The sequence below is a fragment of the Dermacentor albipictus genome, chromosome 9 (assembly GCF_038994185.2).
Source record: "Dermacentor albipictus isolate Rhodes 1998 colony chromosome 9, USDA_Dalb.pri_finalv2, whole genome shotgun sequence".
Taxonomy (NCBI): Eukaryota; Metazoa; Arthropoda; class Arachnida; order Ixodida; family Ixodidae; genus Dermacentor; species Dermacentor albipictus.
In genome coordinates this window covers 4,918,258-4,930,618 of record NC_091829.1, presented here as the reverse complement: position 1 = coordinate 4,930,618, position 12,361 = coordinate 4,918,258, and the positions used below count along the sequence as shown (strand labels likewise).

The following is a 12,361-nucleotide window of genomic DNA, read 5'->3' as shown; positions in this document are numbered from 1 at the left end:
ACCACCTTTTAAATAATGACGAGTGCACGTGAGCTGCGCTGTCACGGCACGATGCGTGGATCTGCTGTACATATCTCCGGCTGCTCTCCCCTACTGGCGGCGCCGCTGCGGTGTCCCGGAACACTAGGCAAGTTACGCCGTCTCCGCCGCATGCGGCAGGCTGCACCTGTGCGTTTTTATTGAGTGGCCGTGGCCCTTGTTTCATTGAGAGCGTGTATACGCACTTATGTCCGTCACGAAAGTCCTGGAAGTGGCATAATCACCAAATATTTATGGCTGTTTTCTTGTTTCTTTCGGAGACAGGAGCTGGGCTACACAGTAAACTTTGGCACACTGTGGTTAAATGCAATGTCGCAAGATGTCACCAGTGCTCATTTCCATCTATTTGTTTCACTATTACAGCGTTAGCTACAGTGATCTGCTTACACTATGGAATAATTGCTTTGGTATGCTTGTGAAAATGGAACCATTTCAGGTTTTGCCAGTAGGTTGAGGTAGGCTCAACATAAATAGCAGTTTCATTCTGGTTTGCATGTTCACGCTAGAAGCGAGCAATTGCAACATCAAAAATGTAGCTGGCTGTGCACTTTATCTGTATATGTTCTCTGGTCCACTCTTTTCTCGATTTGCTATTTGGTTTAGAGCCGCTTGTTCTTAATTCATTTGTGAATTTTCTGCATGTCAGGGCTGGATATTTGGAAGCTGCTAAAATGTGATTAAAATTTTCATTAGTGGCCATTCAATGTGAAGGCTGATTGGAACAAGCTGTTCATATTGAATATTTGGAAGTTTTAAACATTTATGCATCTCTGCTTAATATTTTTTATTTATGCAAATCTTTAATAGAGTGGAATATTTTGCTAGTTAGGTTATACTAAGCATAGTCCTAAGCAGTGCTATCTTGATAAAACACAAGAACGAAGTGGCGTAATAAACAAAATGTGTGTGTCTCACTTTGTTTTTGTGTTCTGTCAAGTTAGTGCTACTTCAGACCATGCTTAACAAAGCTTTAGAAATCAGAATAGTATTTCTACACGTGTTTGTTAAAAGTTGTTACAGATAGAAGCTTATTTATTAAAGGGAGCAGCACCTGTGTGAAAAATGGCCCGAGTGCACTTCCAAAATTAGTGTCCTGGATTTTGCTGTGGCTGCTAAGTGATCGGTGGTATATGTGACATTTCATTCCAGGTACAAAAGTACGGTTCATGCTGGGCCCCTCACTGTATGGCAAAAATGTCAAGTTCTTCATAAACGTGCCACTTACATCCGGTGCCACTTATTCAAGGACCCTGTATAATGAAGTGAACTGGTGCCAGGACATCCACAATCCCAACGACGAGACAGCATACTTTGCTGACATCACTTTCATCTTGGCAGGAAGCTTTCATTACTACTTCACATGCAATGATGAGTAAGTCCCGCAGTTATATTTTTATTTACTATCTGTTTATGTGTATTTTGTATACTCTTTTATTGTTTACGTCTATTTTCTATACTCTTATTAACCTCCTATGACACAATATTTTTGTTTCTCTATATAAAGCTAAAGCGAAGCCTCGCTACGACGAAGCTGGTAATTTTAATTATCACTTTAATCAAAGTGTCACGTGATCTTAAACCAATGCATGCATTTTGCACATGAATACTCGAAGCAGGCAGCTGGATCTGCTTAGTACAAAGAGCTAACCAGCAAAAATTCAAAATCTTGAGGCGGCAGAGCGCTGGCTTGGACCTGTGCATCCTCCCTCCCCTCTAACTATGCAGAGAGAATGGCATAAGTGGTGCCCGCCCACCCGTTGGTGCCTATCCTGGTCAAACGGGACACAAAGAAATGGAGAACCGATGTCCCGACGTCGTCATATGCATAGTGCAGCGCCTATACAGGCGCCACTGATGGCCGCACAGCAGGCGCTTTGGAAAGTAAGCTTGGTATGCAGTAGCAGATGACAATGCATTGCAGCAAGGAGGGCTGAAGTTTGCAGCTGCAATTTCCCTTTCGTTCAGTTTCCATACAGCTATTTCAGTTGTGAAAGCTGCAGGAAAGGCTCAGGCCTCTGTGAGAGCGATCCATGTACACAATATTATAGGAGTATGGGGCAACCCAGTCCGCATACATACCAGATGCATCCTGCAGACAAGCACAACAAAGCCGGAGGAAGTGGAGCTTGTGTTAGATTGTTGGCTTTGTTTTGTTGGCTAATGTTATGTCTCAATCGTTTATTATTATTTTTTAAATTTCTGCCCTTCCCGTAATACTGTTTCTTTACCTCAATAATAGGCACAGGTCGTTGGTGCAGACCTATATCTCGAACGACTCCACATGGCGGGATGCCTGCACACATTGTAGTTATCTCCCTACCACTGAATACACATGACATTGCAGATGAGTGCCATCAAAGTCTCCTCAACAAGAGTAATTGCGTACACTATAGTCAGGGAAGTCGTCAAATGCATGTGTGAATAAAAGTGCGGCTGCACCACCAATGCATTTCTACTGTGTATGTTGGCAAACTGCCCTTCCCCGCTGCAGTTTTCGCAATTTGAAATTCCTTTAGTAACGTGCTTGGAAACGTACAAAGCTAAAGTCTTACCAACTTCCTAGTTTTTTTTTTTTTAATGTTATGGGAGAGAGAAGCCACACTTTATATTAAAGGCAGAGCAGTGCTGGCCAAAATGAGTGGCAACTGCCAGTAAGGCTGGGTTTAGTCCTTTGTGGCATAGGCATTGCACTCCCATGCCACAAAAGATAGAAAGGAATCAATTGTGTACAATATGCATGCACAGAAAGGCACTCAGCTGTGAAACAAAGAAAGCACTCTGTGTGGTAAGTCATCTCACACAGTTCAAGGCGTGAAGACTTCACAAACGTGACCCGAATTTTCAGCAAAAATTGAACTGCCATCCTCACCCTGAGCGACCTGTTTTCAAACACATTTCCCAAGCAACCACAATATGGATGTTGTCTTCAAGTGAAAAAAATAAAGCTGTTAATAAACCCTTTAATGATTCCATTAAAACACAGCGTGACTTAAGCTGCTTATGAACAAGGTGAGATGAAAACCTCATACTTAAAAAAAATCCGCAAGAGTTCAACATGTGTGAAATCACGCATAAAATAGATTTAAAAAAATCACCAACGATTATGATACTTACTAATGTGAAATTTGAGTGCAGCTATATACCTAAGTGTTTTCATTTTGCAATATATTGAGGCCTTGCACCGATCACCACACCGGCTGGCGGAGCCACAATGTGTGGCGCTATACAGCTTACACCAGTTATGACGTAACTGTTCATAGTGCAGAACTGGCTACAACACAACCTTTTCTGACTCCAATTTACCCTCCCATAGAACTCCATATATACATATATCGCTTACAGTGCAGCCGCGTGAGATGAAATACCCAGTTATAATGCGGCTTTTGTGGGAAAATTCTGCTGACAAGCACGGTAGCAAGCACGCTTCTCATTGAAGTGTACCCACTGATGGGAGAGGAGAGCAACGAGGGTGATGCAGAGGAGGAGCACGAGACGCAGAGCAAACGAACGAAGGGAAAAAAAAAGTTGCAGTTTCACCCATAAAGTTAAGCATTGATTGTGATAACAAATTAATGGCCAGCTATACAAAGTAAGGATAGTAGTTTGTCGGCTGAATGAACTTGTAAACATAGGCATACTAAGTAAATTAACAAGCGTGGTGTCACGCACACAAGCCAACATGAGCACATATAACTTGATGGCTATGGACACTCACTGTCAGAACGCTGCAGTGAGGAAATGTGGCAGCAGCAGCGAGTGAATTGACCTTTGTGCAGCCACTCGCGTCAACGTGAACTAAGCCATGGAAACACAGCACAGCATGGGCTCTAACCATCACAGGTGGCTTTCAAGATACAACAGCCCGATCGGGCCACCCAGAGTAGACCCCTCCCCCCCACCCCCCTCCCCACTCTTTACCCTCCCGCCAAAGCCTTGCGCGCGACAGTAGGCAGCGTGCCTCCTCCCCGCAATCTGCCATTGCATGCAAGAGAGTGAGCCGTGATCGCTGGCTCACTCTTGCACTCTTTCACTCACACACACAGCTTACGGCACACGGCGACAATTTTATCGCCTCTCAACTTGATATGGAACCTCAATGCGACGCCGATGCTGACAGTAGAAATGTGCCAGGAGTGTCCATATTGCTACGTGTGGACACAGACGAGAGAGGCTATTTACAGGCTACATTCACTGGAGCCAGACAGCCCGGCCGACCCTCGCTCGTGCCAAGGGCACAGACCCACTTCATCGTCGTTCTCGCGGCTGCTCGTGTCTTGAGCATCTCTTGATGATATCGTAATACAATCCTCCCCCGGTGGCAAAAGTGCCGTCACGGTGCTGTTCAATATCCAAGGCGCGTGGAGAGTTGTAGGGCTTGAGTCGGGCGACATGGACAATGTCACTGGTTGTCACGGCGGAGCATGTAGTAGGCGTGGCTAGAACGATTTCATAAGTGACATCAGTCACTTGGCGGTCACTTGGCGGATATGGGCCTGTGTAACAGGCAAGCAGATTTTCACAAAGGCCAGCGTTATGTGATGGTGACCAAAGCAACACGAGGGTGCTGGGCACAAAATGGACATCACGGAGATGGAGGTCATACGGTTGCTTCTGTTTGTCTTGAGACACTTGTAGATGAGCACGCGGAAGTTGGCGAGCATGGTCAGCATGGGCGATTGCATCACGGGCATAATCGCTAGTTGGAGTTGTGGTGGACGGAAGCACAGTGTCCAGTGGTAGCGTTGGTTCTCGGCCATATGACAGGTAAAATGAGGAAAACCCAGCAGTTTCGAGACGGGAGGAGTTGTAATGGTAATGTAAGGTAGAGCCACGTCCCAGTCACGGTGGTCGTCTGAAACGCATTTGGACAGCGTGTCTGTAAGGGTGCGGTTCAAACGCTCAGTGAGACCGTTCATTCGAGGGTGGTAGGGGGTGGTAAATTTATGCTGTATTGAGCAGGCATGCATGGTGTCGTCAATGACTTTGGCCAAAAGCGTACGGCCATGGTCTGTTAGCAATTGACGCGGAGCACCATGCATGAAAATGATATCATGTAAGAGAAAGTCCGCAACATCAGTTGTGCAACTGGTCGGAAGAGTGCGGGTTACGGCGTAGCGGCTCGCGTAGTCCGCCGTGACTGCAACCCTCTTGTTTCCTGATGTAGATTGTGGAAATGGGCCGAGAAGGTCTAAGCCAACACGATAGAAGGGCTCAGCAGGGATGTCGAGCGGCTGCAACTAACCAGCAGGGAGCTGGGAAGGCTTCTTGCGTCATTGGCAAAGTTCACAAGCAGCGACGTCACATCGTACGGAACGGGCAAGGCCCGGCCAGAAAGAACGGCGATGTACACAATCATAGGTTCGAGGTACGCTGAGCTGTCCTGCCATTGGTGCGTCGTGAAGCTCTTCTAGAATGGTTGAGCGGAGGTGTTTAGGTATTACAAGTAGGAACTCGGAGCCGTCCAGATGAAGGTTACGACGGTAGAGAGTACCGTCACGGAGTATGAAGAGGTGTAGAGTAGCATCGGCCGGAGAGTGTTCAAAACGGTCGATGAGTGCTCTGATGTAGACGTTCCTATGTTGCTCGTCAGCGAAATGAAGCAGCTATGATACAGAGAATATGCAAGCAGCACTGGCAATATTGGAGGAGTCAGCATCGTCAACAGGGTAACGCGACAAGCTGTCAGCGTCTTGGTGCAGGCGGCCAGACTTGTACACCATGGAATATAAAAATTATTGTAACCTCAAAGCCCATTGACCAAGCAGGCCTGTACCCCGCACCTCCACCAGAATGTTACGTGTGGAAAGACACAGACGAGAGATGCTATTTCCAAGTTATTTTCACTGGAGCCAGACAGCCTGGCCAACCCTTGCTCGTGCCAAGGGCACAGACCCACTTCGTCGTTCTCGTGACGGCTTGTCTCTTGAGTATCTCTTGATGATATCGTAATAATATAATTGCTATCGCAATAAAGAAAAAATTGTGGCGGCAGCGCGATGCGGGTGTGCGGTGGTTGCCTAGGCTACAGAGTAGCCTTTTGCTTGTCTGCTTATTAGCGGTGCGCTTTGGACTGAACACGGCTTCAGTTTCTATGCACCCGTTGCGGTGCGCATCGTGAAGTGTAGCTATCGCGCGTGCGATGCTGTCAGTTTAAGCACTGTTCCGCAAATTTAGTTTGGAGCTATTAGGCTGTATGTGCACTTGTGAGCTTCTGCCATTTGTACCAGTGTGCGCAAATACAAACTTGGTAGGCACTCGTAGTAGTTGCCGCGGCTGATTGCCAGAGGAACCAAACTCCACTTTATACACGTAGCTCCCGCTTCAGCCCGTGCACATGATTGCATGCATAGTCTCTATGTAATCTACAGGTGTTAACAGTTCAAGGGTGTGCTTCCTGCAACGGCATGCCAGCTGACACCCCGCCAGCTCGGCCTAACCGGTGCACCTCGTAGGTGATGAAAGTTGTGGTTTGGTGCCGAGTAAACGAAATGTGTCGCAATGGCTGTACAATGCATGGAAAGAGGAGAGACCACCTTGATAATGAAAGTGAGGGCATGGGTAACACTCGAATGGCGACAACTTGGTCCGCGGTCACCATGTTTTCGACACCGTGCATACACCGATCGGCCAGAGAAATCGGATGAGACACTGTACTGCGCCTGAAATTTCGGTCGCCATTTTTAAAATAAATTATTATTACTTTGTCTGCTTCACGCGAAGACCGAGGTTCTTAGACATTTACCTTTCAACATTCGTTAATTTAAACAAATGCAAAACTCCAGGTCGCATGCTTCGATTCTCGGATATGCGCTGGTACTTGGTCTACGTGTTTTGCATATGTGCAGACCTTAAGTCGTTGTTTTGGTTATAGTGTGGTACTGCTTATAGTGCAGATATTCACGACTCCAGCGACTTGCGTTATAAGCGGTCTATACTGTATATAGGCCTGCCACACAGTTCCCACTTCTCTGCAACCGTACCTTATGCAACCGTAATCTTTGTCGGGAAATGCTTGTGGTGAACGCTATGCATGAAGGTGGGCTTTCTGCTTCTTTTTTACTTTCCCCTGCATGGCTGGTACCGCGGATGCGCGTACGTGAGCGCCATATGGTGGTGCTTCAAGGTGACTTTATCCACTTCTCATGCTTCCTCTGAACCCTCCTCCTCTGCTTTCCTCCTCTCACTATCTTTGCTCTCATCGTATTTCATCCCCTTCTGTGCTCTACACTCGCTCTTTCATCTTTCGCCATGCTTGTTTGCTTGGTTACGCCGCCGAGGCAAGCCGATGCTCAACACAGGAATCAGCACCTAGGAGCTGCGCCATAACATTATGAACTGCGCGACAGCTGGTGCAACAATTAAGGGGGCCATATAAAACCAAAAAATCAATCCTTGCAACTCCAAGGAGCTTTAACACACGACATGATGCACTCACACAGTCGCTCATCCTAGCTAGAGCAACACGGTAAAGAATTGGCAAACAGTAGAAGTGGCAAGCGGCATTGAGAGCCTAAGCGAAATACCTTTAACCCACATGGTGAACTCAGGACAAACTGAACGAAAGCATGAATAGGCCATGATCAAGTTTGCCGCTTAGCCATGTAAATATGATTGAGTGCAGGAAACACCGAGATGACAGAAAGAAAGTGCGGGAACAAGAAATTTCCTACCCAATGGCAGGGATTTTTCACTCCCCACAAGGATGCATGAGCGGCAGCAATGGCAGGGATTTATTGCTGCCGCTCATGCGTCCTTGTGGGGAGCGATTAGAACAGTCGATGGCAAACTTTTGTAGGTATTTGAGCACCCCAATGCACAACAATTGTTCTTTGAGATGCCTCGAAGCTTTGGCCATGGCACGCATGCGACGAGTGTTGCTTATTTTGCTCTGAAAATTTGAACCAAACAGAGAAGCATCAGCAACAATCCTGAAAACTATGGCGGTCTGCTGCCTCCTTTCCTGAGTGCACTTAGCAAAGTTACCACTAGTGGTGTGTCTGTCGGTGTGCACTATGCGTATAGCTTTGATTCACAGCTTTCGGTTAAGACGATGTGTGATGCCTGCTGCCTACATGTAGCCTTTGAGATTGTCTAATTGCGCACTTCGTCAATCTCAAAGGTCACGGGGAAGCGACATGGGAGGACTGCACTTGAATCGCGCCAGTTCGCTCCCTGCTTTCATTGTTGCGCTGCACGCATGTGTTACGGTAGTCTCTGCGCCAGTGGGAGGGCATGGCACGCAATATTGAGATTTAGGCTTGTTGAGCTTCAGCAGCTTTGGTTTACTCTAGGCTTTGGCGAGTGTCTTGCATTCATCCTATTGTTGTGTACATGCACCTTGGTAGTCATTGCTCCATTGTGGATTCACATTGTGCACTGACACTTTCGCACTCTAAGCCTCTTTAACTTCAGCAGCTTTGGCTAGTGTCTGAGGTGCTGCACGTGCGCTGTTGTTTCACTGTGTAGGCCATTCTGCCGAGAAATCTTTCAGTGGTTCAATTGGACATTTATGGTTTCCTGTGCAAGCTTTACCGCGAGAGCGTTCTGGAAAGGGTGCTTATTGCCTATAATGCTAACAAGGGCTACAGCATCAGAATTTGTACACCTCCTTGAAACCCTTAAAAACCCTTGAATTTGGAAAATGAAATTCAAGGGCCCCTAAAACTCGTTGAAAGTAAATGCGCTCCCTGATTTCATTGAAAACTGGGGTTGGGGGCGACATCTGAGCATTTGGTCTACATCGGCACTATGCCATAGACATTAGCTATCAAAAACTGATACTATATATCCTCTTTTGAGAGTTTCACTTGGCAGTTGCAGTCTGGCATGTCCACAGCCTCTGATGACAGGTTTGTTTAAATTGCCATTGCCATAGTAGTGCTAGACAAAGCCAGATCAAATGACCAAGCCAGCCAAATCAAGCAACCAAACCATACCACCATTTTTGTTGTTTTGCTGGTTGGTTTACATTGCAGCCATCATGGCTCTGTTTTTGATGCCTGGACTCTAGAAATTCCTGGAGGACAGTAAGTTTCAGCCATTGGCTTTACCGTGACGAGTATCTTTGGATGAAGCCGGACACTCCTAACCATCATCGAGCGAAGTGTGTGATGTGCCACAAGTCAATTGGAGATCATTACTGTGGGAAAGTCAAGTTTGAAGTTGGTTGAAAAGCTTGGAGTGTGTTGTGCAATCAAGTGGTTGCTTAGCTGTAAAAAAGTGCAGCTAAGAAGGAGATCTGAATATTTTTTTAGTTTATCTGTATGACTGAAGTTAATTTGACCTCCAAAAGATGTGTTGAATATGTCAATTCTAATCGACCAACGTACGGGCGGACTGACCGAATAACCATACAAGGCAGCAGCAAAATACAGAAGTTGAAAAAAAAAAAAATGAATTAGGCTTAAACAAGAACGGTGTATCAGTAATGTGGATTAAAATGCAGTCAATGTAGAGAGATGTAGAGCACTGCTCAATAACAGTGATGAGTGTCCTGCTTTACCAATGCAATGAATTGTCACATTTTTTTTTTGTTGTGTGCCATAAAGAAAGCCCATGAAAAAAAATTGTATCACAGTGTGCTTGTGCCTGTGCCCTAGAACAAATAGGTACCTCCCAATTTTTACGATTTTATTGTAAAGTGCCTGATTTTTAGCACTCATTTATGGTTGTTGTATTGACACGAATGTTTAATAATTTTTTGTTTGAATATAGTTTAGGTAAAACCAATTCCAAAAAAAGATGAATATAGTCACTGAGTGAGATTCCAGCTTGTCATATAGCCTTGCCATGCTATGTGACATGCTGTATGTGTGGGTTATATTGTCACCTATTCAATCACTTAAGTTGCTCATACCAGGTCTTACATCCTTGACAAAATTATTCCTCAGAATTTTAAGAATGGCAGCTCACAAACAGATGCCATGAAGCATAACACTGACAGTGCAAGCCTTTTACCCTAAATCTTCTCAAGTTATTAAATATTATAAACGCAAAGCAATATCAAGGCTCAAACCTGAAATTAATGTAATTTTACGGGTGTGGCAGGTTGCAGTATCTCTGGGATCGGCCCACGAAAGAGGTTTGAAACATACTAGATAAAAAAAAAAATGGTGGTAACGTTGTTAAGAAAGATGGTGTCCTTAATTAATAAACCTAAATGAAATTGTCCGACAGTGGGATTCAAAAAGAGGACCCCTAGCACAACAGCTCGATCCTCTGACCATTAGGCCATGGGCGCATGCCTCAGTAAATGAAACATCTCTAAATATTTAATGCGGGCAAGCCAGTGCATTGAGACACATGGCGCCTTTTATGAACACCCAGTGCCATTTTTAACCACCATCAATAATTACATATAAAAATACTGAATCCTTTAGTTTTAGTGTATTTTCGGAAGAACATTACTCACATTCAGAAGAACTTCACTTTGGCCTAGTTGGTATTTACTGCATATCATAACGACCGCAAATGAGACGGGGACAGAGGGAGAGAACACATAAACAGCACGGGCGGTAACTTTCAACTGTTTTATTCACAGCAGCCCGTGGGCATAGATAGGCAAAAAGAACATGCGCAGATCGCAGAAAACAAGAATACACATCAGCTTAGCGTGGCAACCAATTATCAAAAAAATCTATTTCCGATTGAAACAACCTAATGGAGGTATCGCTAACACAGTCTTGGCCTTTCTTTTTTATGTGATAAGCCTCCATCAGTTCACGTGCAGTCTGGTCATGGCTTCTCCCCAGAATCTTTATCTCCTCAAAAAGAGGTGCACAGCGACAGGCATTGCAGTGCGCAGGTAAGTGCGCCAATTCATCTTTCGTTAACTTTTGTTCATGTTCCCTGGCTCGATCATTTAGGCACCGTCCAGTCTGCCCTATGTAGGACTTGCCACACGCCAGGGGGATTTCGTACACAACTCCTACATTGCATTTTGCATACGGCTTGGTGTGGTTCTTACCACAACCTTGCCTTCCTTTAGGATCACGGGAGGTGCGGGGGCAGAGCCGCGCCAGCTTAAAAGGGGCTGAAAAGACAAGGGGGACTCCAAACCTGCCTGCCACCTTCCTTAGGTTGTGAGTGACCCTGTGAATATACGGCACTACTTCAGGTCTTATGGCCATAGAAGTCGTCCTCACCCTTGCTTTGCCCCTAGATCCTTTTTCCTTCTGCAGGAGGGTTTCCACCACCGGCGTTACCATCGAGTCAGGGAACCCTGCCGTCTTAAGACAGGAAATCTGATTGTCAAAGGCAAGCTGCATCTTGTGCACACACGATTTGCGGAGAGCCGATTCTAAGCAGAGCATCGCTACTCCTCACTTAAAAATCTTTGACTGGGAGGAATCATATGGCACCAAGCCCTTGTGTGCCCGAGGGAAGTACTGCCAGCACGCGCGGCCTTTAGCAAAGGAAATGCGTAGGTCTAAAAAGCGCAGGGAATTGTCGAGTGGAAGTTCGTGAGTAAAAGAAAGCCCTTTGCCAAGTTGTTTAAAAACGGCTAAAATGCTGTCACAAGAAGTTAAACTTCCCTGCCCGTTAAAAACAATTAAAAAGTCATCCATATACCTAAAAACTTTTAAAATGTTTAAAAATGCCTCCCCAAACGCCTGATCAGGCGCTTTGTCAATGGTAGCTAAAAAAATGTTACACAAAAGCGGTGCAATGCACGAGCCGATGCAGATTCCACGTTTCTGCAAATAGAACGGTTCGTCATAACTGATAAAAGTGCTATTAAGATAGGTTTCTAAAAGGGCTAAAAAATCTTCCACCGAAATGCCAACTGCGTTCTGGAAGGGAATGGTGCCGTTTTCTTCAATACACATCCTCACAGCAACAAACAAATCTCTATGAGGAACGGAGTAGAAAAGATCTTCTACATCAACGGAAAAAGCCGGACATATGTCCTGGTTAGCCCTTCTATTCTATTTGCAGAAACGCGGAATCTGCATCGGCTCGTGCATTGCACCGCTTTTGTGTAATATTTTTTTAGCTACCATTGACAAAGCGCTTGATCAGGCGTTTGGGGGGGGGGGGGGGCATTTTTAAACATTTTAAAAGTTTTTAGGTATATGGATGACTTTTAATTGTTTTTAACGGGCAAGGAAGTTTGACTTCTTGTGACAGCATTTTAGCCGTTTTTAAACAACTTGGCAAAGGGCTTTCTTTTACTCACGAACTTCCACTCGATGCTCTGCTTAGAATCGGCTCTCCGCAAATCGTGTGTGCACAAGATGCAGCTTGTCTTTGACAATCAGATTTCCCGTCTTAAGACGGCAGGGTTCCCTGACTCGATGGTAACACCAGTGGTGGAAACCCT

The 12,361-nt window shown here is 45.5% G+C and overlaps 1 protein-coding gene across 3 annotated transcripts in view; it reads left to right on the top strand.

The window, feature by feature from the left end:
* The window catches only part of LOC135906131 (glycogen debranching enzyme), a 130,535-nt gene that overhangs the window by 13,126 nt on the left and 105,048 nt on the right, over positions 1 to 12,361 (top strand). For all 3 annotated transcript variants that reach the window (XM_070525879.1, XM_070525878.1, XM_070525880.1), the window contains one exon: positions 1,189 to 1,411. In XM_070525879.1, the coding sequence (XP_070381980.1) occupies positions 1,189 to 1,411 (223 nt within the window). The remainder of the gene's footprint in view (positions 1 to 1,188; positions 1,412 to 12,361) is intronic.